Here is a 16,047-nt window from a genome sequence, read left to right on the forward strand (position 1 = left end):
GTCCCTTCCAACCCAAACCATTCTGTGATTCTATGAAATCCAGCCTGGGCTTCCTTGGAGACCTGTGCCTGATGGAGCTGTGGGCACAGGCACCAGAAACCCCTGTACTGTACTACCAGGTGACACCAAGCATAACTTTCTTAATTACTCTCTGACGAGGCTTACTCTTTGTCAGTCTTGAAATAAAGTAGTATTAAAAGTCAGGAATTTACGGGATCTGTGTGCCTGTGGGAAGGCTGTAATTACAGGCCATTGATTTAAACGAATATAAATCAGGAGGGAAAAATAAATAAAGTAGCTGTCATCTTTCAGATTGCAGGTGACATGCGTTATATTCGGTTTGGATTTTTTTGGAGGGGCATATAGTCATTCATTTGCTTTAAGTAGAAACGATGCAAATGGGTTGCACACTGATCTTTGTCTGAGTGGGAATGAGCTCCTGACCACATCTCATTTGTTATCCTGCAAAACCCAGAGTGTGTCTGGAGACTCGTCTTCTTGTCTGAAGACAAGTTGCTGCCTCTGCTGTCTGTCACGACTCCAAGGTACTGGTAGTTCCCTTTGTTCAGCACGATAAACCCGTTGTAGTTGTAAAGAAGGAGGCAGTGCATTAAAAGACCTGGGATGTCTTTGCACACCGGTCCTGTAACTGTGTTACACCAAAGCAGTGTGTGAAGAGGACAGAGAAATCTCTGTCTGCCAAAAAAACAACAACAACAAAAACAAACAAACCCAGCTAAAAACCCACCCCAAACATACAAATGGCATCTGTCATGCTGTCACAGAAGCCATGTACCAAACCTGAAAATAACCCAACACAGCTAAAATTCTGAAATAAACTTTACAAACCATAGGACAGGATAAAAAAAATTTTATTTCCTTCCATGTGGGTGTTGAAATTCAATACAACTGGTCTCATATTAGTGGCTTAAGTGACATACAGGGAATGCATGCTAATTTTAACTTTCCATCTGAAAACATCACTAGTGAAGTCGTGAAGTGTCCTCATCATACTTTATTTCAATAGGAAGGTACTTGAGGCTTTTGGAAACTTCAGCTTTGAAAAGACATTTGCAGAGTGGCTAAAAACCATTTACTGCATCAGTATTAATGTGCATGTTGGATTTAGGGTTTGGAGCTGGAGGTGCAGAGGAATTCTCCTCGGCATGTCTGTGACATTTGTGACAACCCGGTATGCCCCCAGATGTCAACAAACACGAATGTGTGTCCTCTTCAGTGGATTTCTATCAGGGACAGTCATGAAGATGGATTTTTCTCGACCCAACAAATATTTTTCTCAAAGCCCCTGACATGTTTGGACTCAGCAGGTGAGTTGCCACTTAAATTTATCCACTAATGGTCTTGGGAGAGACTTTTGTAACAGAAGTCAGTATCTGAGATTAGTGAGAGGGTTTGTTTAGGTTCCTGTTGGGTGCCGGATTGCTTTCCAGCTGGGAGCAGATACTCAGTTTTGGCCTGGATCTTGCACTGGAATATAGGGCTGCCTACAGCTCCTGCTGTTTTTTCTTTATTATTTTTTTCCCCTGGTATTTAATTCATTTAGCCACTCACAAATGTTGCAAACACAATTTTTCATACATTTTTCTAGCAAATGATCTTTACATCTGCGAGAGAACTGTGGGCTCTTTCTGTTTCTGCTGAGGCTGTGCTGAACCCTACTCACTCTGCATCTCCAACACTTCCCAAAGCTGGAGACAGTATTTCAAGAGCCTGCTCTGGAGTTAACCATTTCTTTTGGTTGCTCTAGCAGATCAGCCAGGTCTGCGTACAGCTGTGGTGATGTAAGATAATTTAAAGGTGATTAAACACTTTCCGGCTCCCCAGAGCGAAGGGCAAGATGGGACATCACAGCTAACTAATTGGTCCAGGGTTCTATAGGAAATCTGTGCTATCGTAGGTACTTGAACCCGTGTATGAGGCAAGTGTCGTATAATTGCATCTTCAGCAGGCTGTGGATAAATCTGTTGCTCAGCTGTCAATGGGATAATGACTTGCTTGTTCCCTGCTCTCTTTAGAGAGCAGGATTCGATATATGTGTTACTATGACCACAAAAGCACTGGAAAAGACTGCTGCTTCTTGTCTCCCCTCGTTGCGGCTACGATGCTTTGAAGGTGGAAATATTCTATTGCACGTCCTCCAAATGATAGGAGGAGTTTTACCTCCTGGTAGTAAGGTGCCGTAGAGCTGGTGGACTGACTGTGGCTGTAGGAAGCCCTAGCACATAACCTGATTTTAATGAGAAAGCATCAGTGGAAGAGTCATTAATTTGTCGGTGTCGAGAGGCTCTGCCACGTCTGTTGGCAGCAGCAACGTGGCGCGTGTGGTTTCCCCCTGCGCAAGGGCTGGAAGTTGATGTAGGCTTGTCATAGCCGTGCTTTTAGGAAGACTGTAATGGAAAAGGGAACAGATGTTGTGACTAATTGTCTTTTTTTGTTCATTTAAGCTTCTCAACTCAAATGTCAAAGTATTAAAATCTCAGTCCAGAAAGTTACAGTAAGAAAATTGAGCTCGTAAGCAAAATTTTTGCTTTGGCTGCTGCTACGTGTATTTCTCTGCAACTCGTTTGTTTTTTTTTTCTCTTATGGGACTTGAATTCCACATCTTAACTCTGTTAAAAGAACATCCAAATACGACGTGCCCTTGAGTTAACCGGCACCATCATGTCCCCCCAGAGCATGTAAGTAGATTGTACCTACTGCAAGCTTCCACGGGGAGGTCAGGCTCAGGTGAGGGGCTCAGTGTTGAGTTTTCCTGAGCGACAAATGAGCTGGGTGGGTATATCTGAACATCTCCTGCCCTGAAGGCCCCCTCTGCGCTGCGTGCAGGCAGCTCATCAAACAGAATACGTCAGAGTGTTTACTGAGCTGCTGGGTCCTTTCTGCAGTTGGCTGGAGAGACCATTTTGCAGTTTGTCCCTGAGACAGGGAAGGGGTGGTACCAACCTGCTTCTCCTGCACCCACCGCCTCATTTTTCCCATCCCAAGGGGGCAGCCAAATGCTGCGTTTTTGGGATAACTTTCTTCTATTTGTGCATTTTTATTTGAAAACTTGGTATAAAGTTATGCTTGCAAGTTTGTACTTTCTGGGATTGCAGTACAAGGGAAAACCTGGTGGTTATGAATACGCAGGGAAGGGACATGAACCATTCAAGGTGAATTCTGCAAGAAGCCACCAAAATCTTGGAGCTGGGGAGCATGGTGGAGCCCATGAGCCCTCCCTGCACGGCTAGAAGGCACCTGCAAGATGTTTTTTATTTACTCACCCTTTCTTTCTGTAGTGTGTGTGGTTTTCTGCTCTCTTCAGCCCCCCACTCCCCTCTGGACGAGCCCATAAGGTGGTCACATGTGAGCCAGCCTCGTGGTTCGCTTTGCTAGCTGCAAAGGGCACTGACGAGTTTCATTGCAAACCACCGGCGTGGCCTAATTAGCCCCAACCTAGTAAAGCAACGTTTTGACACGCTGGGAAGCAAGCATCGTTTTTGTGCAGTGAGACATGTTTGTGATAGAAAAACTGTTCTTTTGCTTGGTCTGCATGCTCTGCAGAAATAAATTTGATCATCAGTTTTAACCAGGGCTTACTTACTGACACTTTTCTTCTGCCATTCACTCCCCTTCCACTCCTTGGTACCATTAAAGAAGAGGCTAAATAGCATCCACCTCTCCCCAAATCTGTGGATATCACCTTTGCCCTGGTGCCAGCCACCCTATCAGCCCGGCACAGCGGTCCCTGGCTCCTGCCTGCAGGCAAGAGCTATCAATTAACTTGCTGCCGTTAAATAAGCACACCCAAGAAGGAAAATGCCAGCTGTATTTTAATAAATGCACTTGAGTAACTGCTTTTGGTAACACTGAGATATATAATTGCTTTTTTTCTTATAAGGGTCTGTGATACTGCAGATCCGCCTCTGTGATACTGCAGAATCTCCTGGGGTTGTTAATACAGTGTAAAGACAAAACTGAGCTGGGTAGTAGTATTTAAAATAATCCAAACACTGCTATTTTACATATGGAGTTGCCTCTGGCTTTGTTCCAGTATAAATCTACCTGGCTATTAAATCTGCCATGACTGATGCGGTCCTTATTTTTCAAGGATGCATTAAGGGAACTGTGATTGAAAGATGACATAAAAATTATGAGGTGTTACTGCTGAGATATCTCTGATTATAGCTGCCTTTTACATCTTCTGTAAATTCCTGTGTTTGCTCTGTTATTTCCCTGCAAGGGTTTGTAAGTATTAAATTAATTTGGCAGTGTGAGGTTCTAAGAAAGAGGAGATATTCACGTGCCAAGAAAAACCGTAAACACAACGTTATCTGAACTTCATCTCCCCCCAGAAGCCTGGTTCCTGCAGTAGGTGAGTGGCTCGAGGAAAGGACCTAATTCAGGATACAGCTGTGGGGCTGTTGACTGATTGCAAGAGGAGGCATTACAGCAGAAATGGATTTGCTTTAGTTAAAGTTAGTTTTTCCTTCTGTGCTTTCCCTGAAAATCTAGTGTTTATCCATAGGGCATTGCACAATATGCTATATATATAACATATGTATAAAGTGTGTGTGTATATGCACACGTACCTCATTTGTTAGCTACTTCTGGCTTCCCTCTGATGGCTGTGATGTGGAGCAGCACCAGGAGGGTTTTAGTGTGTTTAAGATGCAAAGAACCATGGAATGGTTTGGGTGGGAAGGGACTAAATGATGGAAATCCCTCAGGTGTTTATGTGGCTTTCTGAATCCAGGACTGTTGCAGCCTGTTTCAGAAGGGTGACATCAAGTAAGCGGTGAAGGTCAGAACTGTGGAATTGGAAAAAAAAGGTGAGCACAGCATCTGGTTTGCTTTCTGCTGCAGCACAAGACTTCACCTCTGCCTTGCTATATCGCTCTTAAGAGAGATTATCATTAGAATCTGGCACTGACTCAACTGGAGTACATCTGTGTGGTGTAAAATCTAATCTGTATCTGAGTGTGAAAGACTTGGATCAGGTGACTGCCCGGTTCCTGGGTTTAAAAGAAGAAGAAAAAAGGAAATCTATAGAAACAATGTTAAATAAACCCCTTTTTCAGTGCAAAGAAGGGATGGAGGTCACTGCAGCAGTTCGGTGAGTGACCAGGAAGGAGCAGCAGCTGGGTCCCCAGTGCTGCCTGCTGCCATGGCTCCTGTTTACCCTTGCACCCTGGGAATCAGCTTGGGAATGGCAGAGTTGTTGTAAACCACCTTTTCCCCACTGCTGGTGCATGTAGAAATACACCCTGCTCTGGAAATCCCTTCCCAGGGCTGGATGGCCGTGGCTGCGGGAGGGGGGCTTGGGCTGGAGAGGGATGACCAAACCCCAGCAACTGACAGATGAATACAGCAAACGGAATGCTTTTGATGAGATATAGGACAGAAACAGAATGGATCATTAACTAGTGTATATTTGAATAACCTGCATTTTATTGGCTTTGCACATTTTATTTAGCAGAAATTCTTCTTACAATTAGGAAACTAACTGGTTTATTAACTGTGAATATAAATTCTTACATTGCCGGATCCAGCATTCGTACATAATTCAATGAATTATTATTTTGAATGAAGAATTATTGCCTGAAGAAGAAAAGAAGTTATTTTTTTTGCTGATCATAATTCCAGGACTTGGGTATTTGGGATCAACAGTGTTTGCTTTACAGTGTCAGAGCTGCCAGCTTCTGAGTTGTGTGCCTACAGGAACATGAATGTCACAATATTGAAATGAAAAATTCCTCTTTTTAGATACTGCAGATTTTTTTCTGTAAGTAATATTTTTTCCAGTCATCTCAATTCAAGTGTATTAAATACAGTCCAAGAAGATACTGTGCTTCTGCATAATAACAGTCAGAAGAAGCTAACATGCTCACAACTGTTTTTTCCAGCCGAAATAAACCTGAATTTTGTGGATACAGAAAGTTATGAACTTGATGCGTGCAATGAGGCAGAATGCTGTTTTTTTTAGGTGCTTACTCATAAAGTGGTTGAAAACAAGAAATGATGGATGAACAGTACTGGTTTTGAATAAATATTTTTCCGTTTCCCTCCCTAATTCTTGACTTACTGCAAAATTTCTTGTTACGAAGATTAGGTCATTAATTATATATATATAAAAAAAATCCCATTGCATGTCCTGTCTTTAAAGAAGAAACCTGTGGAAATGTAAAAGCTTAATGGTTTTAATTTTCACCATGACTTTAACACTTCATGGAAGACTTGCTTTTTGTCACCACAGGGCAGCCCATCCTTTGCATTAGAGGAGTGCAGCCAACTGTCGTCTCTATTTAAAGTTGGGAGCTGCTGCCGTTAAACAGCTACTTTAACGTGGTCCATGCTTTGCACAGATGTGTTACTGGTGTCTTCTTTATCCCATTGGTTAGGAAAGATGAGCTGGGTTGGTGAGAGGCGTGATCTCTGCAGGTTGTGCCAGGTGTGATGGGATCCTGGGAAGTCACTCGAGAAGCCAGAGGTTCATCCAAACCATTGGCTCCAACAAGACCGTGCTCATGCATGTGAGAAAGGCTTGTGGGCATGCAGGAAACGATCCGGTATGTGGTTGAAGCATGGCATCCATGCTCTTTGCACCAAGCAATGCTGCTCTGTGTGCTCCGCCTTGTCTCTGAACCCAGCACTTGTTGAACCCAGCACTTGTTGAGACAAGTAGTTTGTCTGCCATCAATTAAAAGACATCCAGAGGGACCTGGGCAGGCTGGAGAGGTGGGACTGTGCCAGCCTCATGGAGTTCAACAAGGCCAAGTGCAAGGGCCTGCACACGGGTCAGGGCGATCCCAAGCACAGGGACAGGCTGGGTGGAGAATGGATGGAGAGCAGCCCTGAGGAGAAGGACTTGGGGGTGCTGGGGGTGAGAAGCTGGTCATGAGCCAGCTGTGTGCGCTGGCAGCCCAGAAAGCCAACTGTATCCTGGGCTGTATCAGGAGAAGTGTGGCCAGCTGGTCGAGGGAGGGGATTCTCCCTCTCTGCTCTGGTGAGATCCCACCTGGAGTACTGCATCCAGTTCTGGAGCCCTCAACATAAGAAGAGTATTGACCAGTTGGAGTGAGTACAGAGGAGGTCACAGAGGTGATCCAAGGGATGGAGCCCCTCTCCTGCAAAGAAAGGCTGAGAGAATTGAGCTTGTTCAGCCTGGAGAAGAGAAGGCTCTGGGGAGACGTTATTGCACCTTTCAGTGCCTGAGGGGGAGGCCTTAAAACAAAGCCAGGGGATGGGGAATGGCTTTTTACAAGGGCAGGGAGTGACAGGACAAGGGACAACAGGTTTAAACTGAAAGTGGGAGTTTGAGATTGGACATCCAGAAGAAATTCTTCCCAGAGAGGGTGGGGAGGCACTGGGACAGGCTGCCCAGAGAAGCTGTGGATGCCCCATCCCTGGGAGTGTCCAAGGCTGGGCTGGATGAGGCTTGGAGCAACCTGGGCTGGTGGAAGGTGTCCCTGTCCATGGCAGGGGGTGGGGCTGAGGGGGCTTTAAGGTCCCTCCCAACCCAAACCATTCTGTGATTCTGTGACACCTTTGAAGAGGTGTCTTCAGTGCCATGAACCAATAAATGTCATGTGGGATATAGCGCTGATCAACAGGATGCTCTTGGTAGGAACAATGTGCCTGTTTTGGCATCAGTTTCAGGAGGTCTGTCCCCGTGCAAACAGTCTCTGGCATTTTCTCCTTCACTAGTAAGGACAGAAGTTTCCATTTGAAGCTCCCTAGGACTCCACAAGCTTTAATGCACATTAAAAATGCATACTTTTTAGATTTCTGCTTCATCACCTTGTCAGCTGCTATTGAGCTGCCATGGGGAAGGGGAGGGCTGGTTTTGCCGCACGTCAAGCAGTCGACTAAAAATGCCTCGGCTCTGCAGGGGGTGCTCTGAATGAAGGCTTTACAGCGCTAATCGCTTCGGGAGGGAAGAGTGAATACTCTTCAGCTGGGAGGGAAAATTCTAAATAGAGATATCAGAACAAACACATTTTTGATGACAGTGGCTTTAAGACCCCTTAGAGGTGAGAGATCCAAGTCATGATAGGGTGCACCTCGTCTCTGAAGTTAATTGAAGAGCAAATGAGAGGGAAGGCTAATATCTGTGGAGTTGTATTGTTTCTGAATTCCTGGAAAATATGTAGCACTGTCTTAATAGTGAGCTTCCAAAAAACCTGAAAGGATTAGATTGAGGGAGAGAGAAGAGATAAGAACGATTAGATGGCTGAGCAGCCCAGTGGAGGGGGTAATTGCTCACTATAATTGAGGAGGAAGATCAAAAGAACTTGACACGAATGCTTGACTTAAAACAGTGGGAGGAATTATGAAGAGACTTCAGAAAAGGTAATTAATAAGGGGAAAAAAAAATTGTCTGTTTTGTAGCTGGAAGAAGTCATTTAGACATTGAGCTGGTCTAAAAGCCTTCTATACTTTATCCTATAGAAAGGTAATTCATCATCCCTCCAGTCATACATGAGAATTTGATGTAGGGCGCTCGGGCTGCTTGCTCTTTGGCAGAGGAGCAAACCACGTTTCATGTTGCATCAGCTTATGAGAGACCATGGCAAACGACATGCAAACTACTAAATTAGTAGTTCTACCCCAATACTTAATGGACCAAAATTATAGAATTGGGTAGTTTTGAAGATAAAAAAACCAGCATTATAAAAAGGTGGGAGAGAGAAAGGTTGGAAAGGGTGATACAGGGGGATGAAAACTCTTGTTGACATTTTTGAGCTGTGGAACTGCCCCGTGAGAGCAACATATGCTAAATTAAAGTCTAAAGACTGACGTGCTTGCTTATGTTGAGTAAGCACTTTGATCCTGTTGATTTTAGTGTACTAATCTATGTTCATGGTATTTTACTCCTTGAGGTACTTAAAATCCCTGGTTTCAGTGACTCACTTGAGGAGTAATCCTGCTTTACTGAGGAGAAGTATCAGAAAACAGCAAGGCTGTTTATGTAAATTCAGGCGGTATTGTGTTTCTGTCCTTTACCAATGGCTTTGGTGTTACTTATAACTCAGGAGAGGTTTAAGGATTCATTTTCACTAGGGCAGAATGTATCACTGACTCCCTTATAAGACAAATTAGATCAGAGGCTTGCAGAATAATGGTTTCACACTAGCTGTCCAAATGTAAAAGCCCCGTGACTGGTACGGAGTGTGTGACGGTGTGCTGGTTTTGGCTGGGATAGTGTTAATTTTCTTCATGGTAGCTAGTATGAGGCTATGTTTTGGATTTGTGCTGAGAAGAATGTTGATAACAGTGACATTTTAGTTGTTGCCAAGCGATGCTTACAGTAAGCCAATGACTTTTTCAGTTTCTCATACTGCCGTTTCCCCAGCTTCTCTACAAGAAGCTGGGAGGAGGCACAGCCAGGACAGCTGACCCAAACTGACCAGAGGGACATTTCAGACAGCAAAGAACTTGCTGTCTTTGAACTCCTTGTCTTTGTCATGCCTTCCTGACTGATGGCACGTCTTCAACTCCATAGGTTTGCACCACCGTGGACTGCACTCCTATTTCTGTGTGCTGAGGAGCAGAGATGGCATCAGATCACTCAGTCTTCTGCCATGTCTCTGCCCAACTCTGACTGTAGGGTTTCCTGAACAGTTTTCTGACAGCAGTGAGAAAGTCAGTGAGATATGCCCTGCATCCTATATATGTGTAGACATACACCTACACAGAGAATTCACGATAAGAGCCTGGTATGTATGTAGATGTGTGTGTATATGCCTATATATATATATACACAAATATAAATCAGAAGTCATCCTTGAAAATCACTTGTGTTCCCTCTTGGCAGGGCTTCTGTTCCACTTTTTTCTCTGTTCAGTCTTTTTTCCCAAAGCAGCCACCACGCCGTGAGTTCTTTTGGAGATGAGCATTGCACTTTGGGCTGGGTGGGAGGGCAGTGAGAGTCTTGTGTAGGACTCCTTCTGGATGTGACAATCAAAGGAATATGTAGCTTTTCATTTCCCAGGAAAGAATTTATGCACATTGTTTGGAAGACAAAGACAGATCAGTAGATTGTGTGTGATGGTGGGATTTGAGATCATGGCTTGACTCTGGGCACTACTTTTCTTTTTTTTTTTTTTTTAATGTTGTATCAGAAGCAGTGGTTGTCTGCAGTCCTGGTACAGAGCTGGAGGGTCGTGGCTACATCTGCATCTGTTCCCTTCTGCAGAGGATAAAGCACAAGACTGCTAATAAGAAGCTATATCACTCGCTTTTTTAGCTCCGGCACACCCCTTTCCAAAAGGCCTGTAATGCTTAACCAGATCTTACTTGCATTTCTTCTGCTGTGGCAGAGTGGACAAGCCGGTGCTCAACCCCCGAGTGATTGGTGTTTTGGGAACAGGTCAGGGTAGGCAGCGGGCACTTCCCAAACTGTTGCCCCAAGACCTCCCTGTACTGGAGGGGAGACAGTGCTCGGAGCGAGGAGCTGCCGTACGTGTCCTGGCACACCTCAACGTGCACAGGGCACTATGTCACCTGCCTTCCTCCATCCCTTTGGATTTAATTCCTGCACAGCAGCAAGACCAGGGCTGCATTACAAACATTTAAAATTGAGAAAAATGTTGCCACATGCGTATGTATTTTTAGTAGGGGGTTGAGTTCACTTTTTGGGGTAGAAATGGGTTTCCTACCCACGGTTTCTGTGCTGTGCTTGACTCAAATGCCCTGACTGGCACCTGCAGTTATAGCATCCTCAGCTGACAGCAGGAGACCATTTGCATGTTTTGCTCTCATTCCTTGCATTTCGTGTCTGGAAAGCAGATAATTTTCTGGGAGACGGTAAGTGGCACTGAGAACAGCAGAATAAGGAGTCTAGGGGCAGGTTGTGTCTGTTTGCAGGAAAAAATTAATAAATGATGTGTCAGGATGGAGTAGTGTGAACATAAGTCTCTTTTGATCTTCACCGCTGGCTTACGAATCATGTGAATTTAAACAGATTTGATTATACCTCAATCTATTAGCGATACATACTGTCATTACAGGTCTTTTGCATTTCTGCTTGTAAAGCCCTATTTAACATACAACAGTCAAACTGTCATCAGTCAGCCAGAGATTTATTGTTCAGGCTGCTGTTCATCACGTGCCTTATTTCTTCCCAGACACTTCTAGGTTTGTATATGAACCTTTATCGTTCGTTAATGAGGGTTGTGGGGATTTGCAAAAGTGAGATCGAGTTCACCTTGGCATTGATGAAATGTCAGTAGCGATAAATACAGCACTTGCTTTGCAGTGGAGGAGAGGTCATTTCCTTAATGAGTTAACATAGAAAGGTAACGAAGAAGCTATCACAATTGTCTTTGATACATGCATGAACTTGTTATTTAACTTTGTTTCCGTACGTTATCATCCATGGTGATTTCTGTTCCGAGGCACCCACAAGCGTGTTAATGCGACCCAATTCCCAGCTGTCTGCTTCTATGGAATGAAGTGACTATTTTCAGATGTAGCCTTCCACTTAAATTCTATCAATATCTGGTGTAACTATAGATTACCCTTTATTTGGTATATAATCTTCAGCCTGTTCTCTGGGGTACTTGAATCACGTAGTAGATTTTGAAAACAATTCAGTATTGCCGTAGATGCTAGACGATGTCGGTCTTCGTGTTTGACTTTGGAGGGACTTTGTCACATCGTCTGTGGCTCTCATCCACATCCTCACAATAGATGATTTCATATATAGTTTTGTGAGGGATTGTTCAACAGTACAGGCACAGCAGGCTGGACTGATGGTGAAATGATAAAACAGTCCTCAGAATGAAAATAATAACAATAAAAAAAATAACCCGGGACTCCATAAAGAAGTGGTTGTACAGAGAAAGGGCAGATTCCTCACTGTAAATATTGGAGCTGGTAGAAAATCAAGAATATAGTGAGTAATATGCCAACTGTGAATTTTAAACAGGGCTTTAACTAGTTGGCATTCACTCTCAGTGTCTGCTCAGTGTACAGAAGTGGTGGAGGTTGAAGGAGAGGCTGAGTATGGCTTGGAGCAGGTCCCTGCCAGGCCAGGGGCTGGGGGCCAAGGTGGCTGGCCTGGGAGGTTCCTGTCTGCTCAGGAACTAATTTTTGGGGTAGTCATGGGGGCATGTGCTGTAAAAAGTTAGCATTTTAGAATAAACATGAAAATCTGTGGCTATAACTTCAGTTAGGCTTTAGGGGTCTGTTTTGATTCAAACTGCTGCTGAGTAGAGAATTTGTTCGATAAAGTGGCCAAAATCCTGGTGAGGATGAGCCTGAAGAAAGCTCAGCTGCAGATCCACATCCATGTTGGCAGCAGCGGCCTCACCTCGAGTGAGTTGTGATGTCTTTTCCCGTAGTTTGGAAGCTGAGCTGGCTGCATCGTCCATACCGTGCTGCGATAACGTGCGATGTGTGCAGCAAAGCTACGCTTGCATTTTGGACTACTGCTGTTAAGTGCTGCTGGAGGTTTATTACCATTTAAAATAGCAGTCGGATGAATGATGAGTTTATCTGGGGGTTTGCTGTATACTCCCGGGGATGGAGAAGTATCTTGGTGCAGTGCAGCTGCAGGGCTGCACAACAGCTTTTGTCCCAGGACGTTTCACGCTACATTGTGAGGCACAACCCACCGCGCGTCCTCCTCGGTGCGTGACTTACTGAAATTCACTTGGCAAAGGGAGCCAAGGAGTAAGTTCCATTAAGATGGACAGGAAAGACAATTAGAGACACTGGCTGTGAACTCCTGTTAATTTGTGGGGGTGTATTAATTTCCACGTTTAGTGCTGTGGCTTATCCTACTTCATTCTCCCCGTGGCACCAAGGAGCGAGAGCGTGATCCACAGCCTGCCTGATGTCCCAGCCCGGGGGGCGCGAGGGCAACAGCGAGCCTTGCTGAGGGGCTTGTCTGCTGGGGGACCCTCAGCATGGTCACCGGTCGTACTGGGCGCAGGGCTGGTGTCCAGCTGAGATCTGCGGCGATGATACGTCTTAGCAAAACGCAGTGGGTTTTGGCAGCGCAGCACCGGAGCGCGGAGGAGCGCGTGCATCGTGCAGCCCGCTGCTTTGCCTGGCGGAAGCTGCTTAACGGCGGGTTACAACTGGGGATCTGGAGGTTAGTTCAAGAAATCAAAAGAGGCTCAGGGCGATGTCGTAACGTGAGATTATTACATGTTGTTGAACGTGGAGCCAGACTTGGATTAGAAAAGATGTTACCACAGCTGAAAAAAAATGGCTTATCAGTATTTTTCTAAATTGGAACAGAAATTGCAAATTCTCCCCAGGTGACATTTAATTTACATAAAAAGTAATAAATTAAAAGTTTGCTCATCTATTATTCCGCAAAAGAAGGTGCAGTGCATTGCTGGCGTTGGGCTTTGCTCTGACTGTATGACTGAACTTGTTCCTCGTGTGACGTAAACCCGCTCACGAGCGGCCAGAAACTTTCCCTGCGCTGCGCGGAGCTGCAGCCCTGGGGCAGGGGGCTTTGCTTGGAAGGGGACCCCACTGTGAGCCCTTCACGGCTGAAGGGCTGAACCCCTGTGCAGAGGTGCTATGTCTTTAGAGGTTTATGTGCAATTCCAAATGCCCTGTTTTCACCCAGCTGAAATGAGGGTTTTCTGTTTTTAGCCCATCGCGTCGTATGTAGTAGCAGATTGCCTCTAGGAAAAGCTCAGTGCTGTGATGGGAAAGCAGGCTCTCGCATTAATCCAGACTGATCTATACGGATTAATGTATTGATTTTAGCCTTAGATAACGGGAGAGTTTCTTGCGGGGTGATGGGGATGAAGAGGCGTACAGACGCTGGTGATGCAAAGGTCTTTGTTCAGTTTGCTAAAACTCGTTACAGTGAGTCTTGCATAATCTGGTATTATGCAATTTCATTAAGAAGAAAAGTTGAATATATCTAAGGGTGGTTCCTATAATTACTGAATTTCTTTGAAAACTCAATTAAGAAGCCATCTGGCCTGGGGATTTTATTGACCTGTCACTGGCTAATTATGTTGAAAATTTAATCTTTTATGATTATCATTAGTGACTGCCCGTGCTTTGAAATACCCTTTTTGTCTCCAAGTGTTGCCATCTTTAAATTTCAGAAAGTAATGAGGGGAGTGTTTTTATAACATTAGAGGAAATGTTCTCTTAAGAGTGAAATCCAATATATTATAAATATAATTGAAATGCGCAGCCGTCAGGAAATGCAAAAGCATGTTTTTAGAGCCCTAATTCAGTAAACACATGGAAGGGCTTGAATATGTATGCCCTTTCCCATAAAAATACCATGAGACTGTGGGGTTTGGGGTTGTAATTTCTGTGCTTGGACAGACGGCGATGTCCCGTGTCCTTCACCTCTCAGTGTCCCTTCTTCACGCAGAGCATGTCCCAGGTCCTGCAGGTGTCCGCAGGCTGGAAATGAGCCAAACTTGTAGACTGGTGTTTTTGGGAAAAATACTCTTGGACTGTGGTTGTCATCTTGGTTTTGTTGCATGTCTGCGTGCTGCCGGTGCTTCCCTGTAGCTGCCAAGTCCCTGGTGCGCTGAGCAGCACTGGCCATGTGGGCAGTGGCAGAATAATGGATTGGGAATAATGAATCTCTATGTGACGTATGAATGGAAATTCAAAGTATTCTGAATTTTAAGTGATGGCTGGGAGATGCCCAGCCTGTCTGTTCTGCTGGAGCAACAGCCCAGGGATGCTGGAAGGGTGTTCTGGGACACCCTTCTGTTCCTTGATCTGGGTTATGTCTGTGAGCTCCAAACACCCCTTTGGCTGTAGCCTAAACATGGGCATCAAATGCAGCACATGCCTGGGGAGAACCCAGGCGTGAGTCTCCCTGCCTGTCCCACGTATCCATCCAGGCAGTGTTCCTGGGCCACTACGGAGGGTTTTGGCTTTGGGCAGGCTGAGTCCAACCTGTCCCCATCAGTCACCCAGAGACAGCGTTTCCTTTCTGGAACACCCCCTGTCAAACTCCATCCCCCTTTTTTCTCCTTTGGCTCTGATGATTTCCCATCCTGCCCTTGCATCCCGCAAAGAGTTCTTCCATCATCTTACTATTAATTATGGATAGTATGACAACTTTCTTGAGTGTAAACCAATTAAAATAAATTACATTCCAGTGGGCATTAGGGCATATCACTTTCATTTTCCACACAGCTTGCTAGTGGGAGCTCCTTCCTCCTTGGGGAATTTCTCTGCCTGTCTTGCATGGACACCTTCCTGTGGCATTGTTTTACGTGGAATATTTCCAGTATTGGTTATTTCTTAGCACACGCCTTCTCGCTGCTGCCATCATTTTGGAAGCCACATGGATATGAGCTGATAACCATCACTGCAGACCCTGGGACCGCCTGGGTGATAGAGGAATTTTTTTATGTTGGGTCCTCCACAAACAGGTGGGTTTTGGCAAATTAAGTACTGTAAGGAAAAGGTTTTCTGTTACGTCCCACTTACTCCTATCAATCAGGACAGACACTTCTGTATAAGCAATAATTTATCAAAGGAAAGTACTGTGCTAATCTAATATCATTTGGTAAACCCATGTTGCCTTATATCCCGTTTTCCAGGTGTTCTTGCCTTTTAAAATCCCTTTTGAAGTCTCGCTTACGTTTGAGGTCAGACTAACAGGTCCCACTCTCCCTCCATGGCTTAAATATAAATGATGCGTTAGGAATTCTTCAGTGAAATATGTGAAAAACCTCAGTTTACCAGGTTAACAGTATGAGTTCTGGGTTTGTTTTGCGATATATTGGATTAAAAAAATGTTTACCTATTAATGACTTATTATCCACTGGAGTCCTTTAATATGAATTGCTATTACCAAAGTAGTACTATTTTATCTGGGTTTACAGTTAGCCTTCCTCCACTGGCTCCTTAGTGCAGCTAATTTAGCAAAATTGCATTTAAATGAGTCCCTGATGAGAGACCCAGAGTTCACATTTTTCTTTTAATAGACATGTTAGTCTTCCTGCATGCTTAAATTCCATAAATGGCTCTTTACTCTTCACATGCAAGACAGCTATTATATATCAGCCAGAGCATTATATTCCTGGCCTCACC

At 44.6% G+C, this 16,047-nt stretch overlaps 1 protein-coding gene across 1 annotated transcript in view; it reads left to right on the top strand.

Moving 5' to 3' along the window:
- Positions 1 to 12,968: 12,968 nt before the first annotated feature.
- IQCJ (IQ motif containing J) overlaps positions 12,969 to 16,047 on the top strand; it is a gene marked incomplete at its 3' end in the record, with an annotated part of 67,710 nt that continues 64,631 nt past the window's right edge. Inside the window, exon 1 of the mRNA XM_010147054.1 lies at positions 12,969 to 13,145. Coding sequence (XP_010145356.1) covers positions 12,969 to 13,145 — 177 coding nt within the window. The remainder of the gene's footprint in view (positions 13,146 to 16,047) is intronic.

This window comes from Eurypyga helias, unplaced genomic scaffold (genome assembly GCF_000690775.1).
Source record: "Eurypyga helias isolate BGI_N326 unplaced genomic scaffold, ASM69077v1 scaffold1542, whole genome shotgun sequence".
Lineage (NCBI taxonomy): Eukaryota > Metazoa > Chordata > Aves > Eurypygiformes > Eurypygidae > Eurypyga > Eurypyga helias.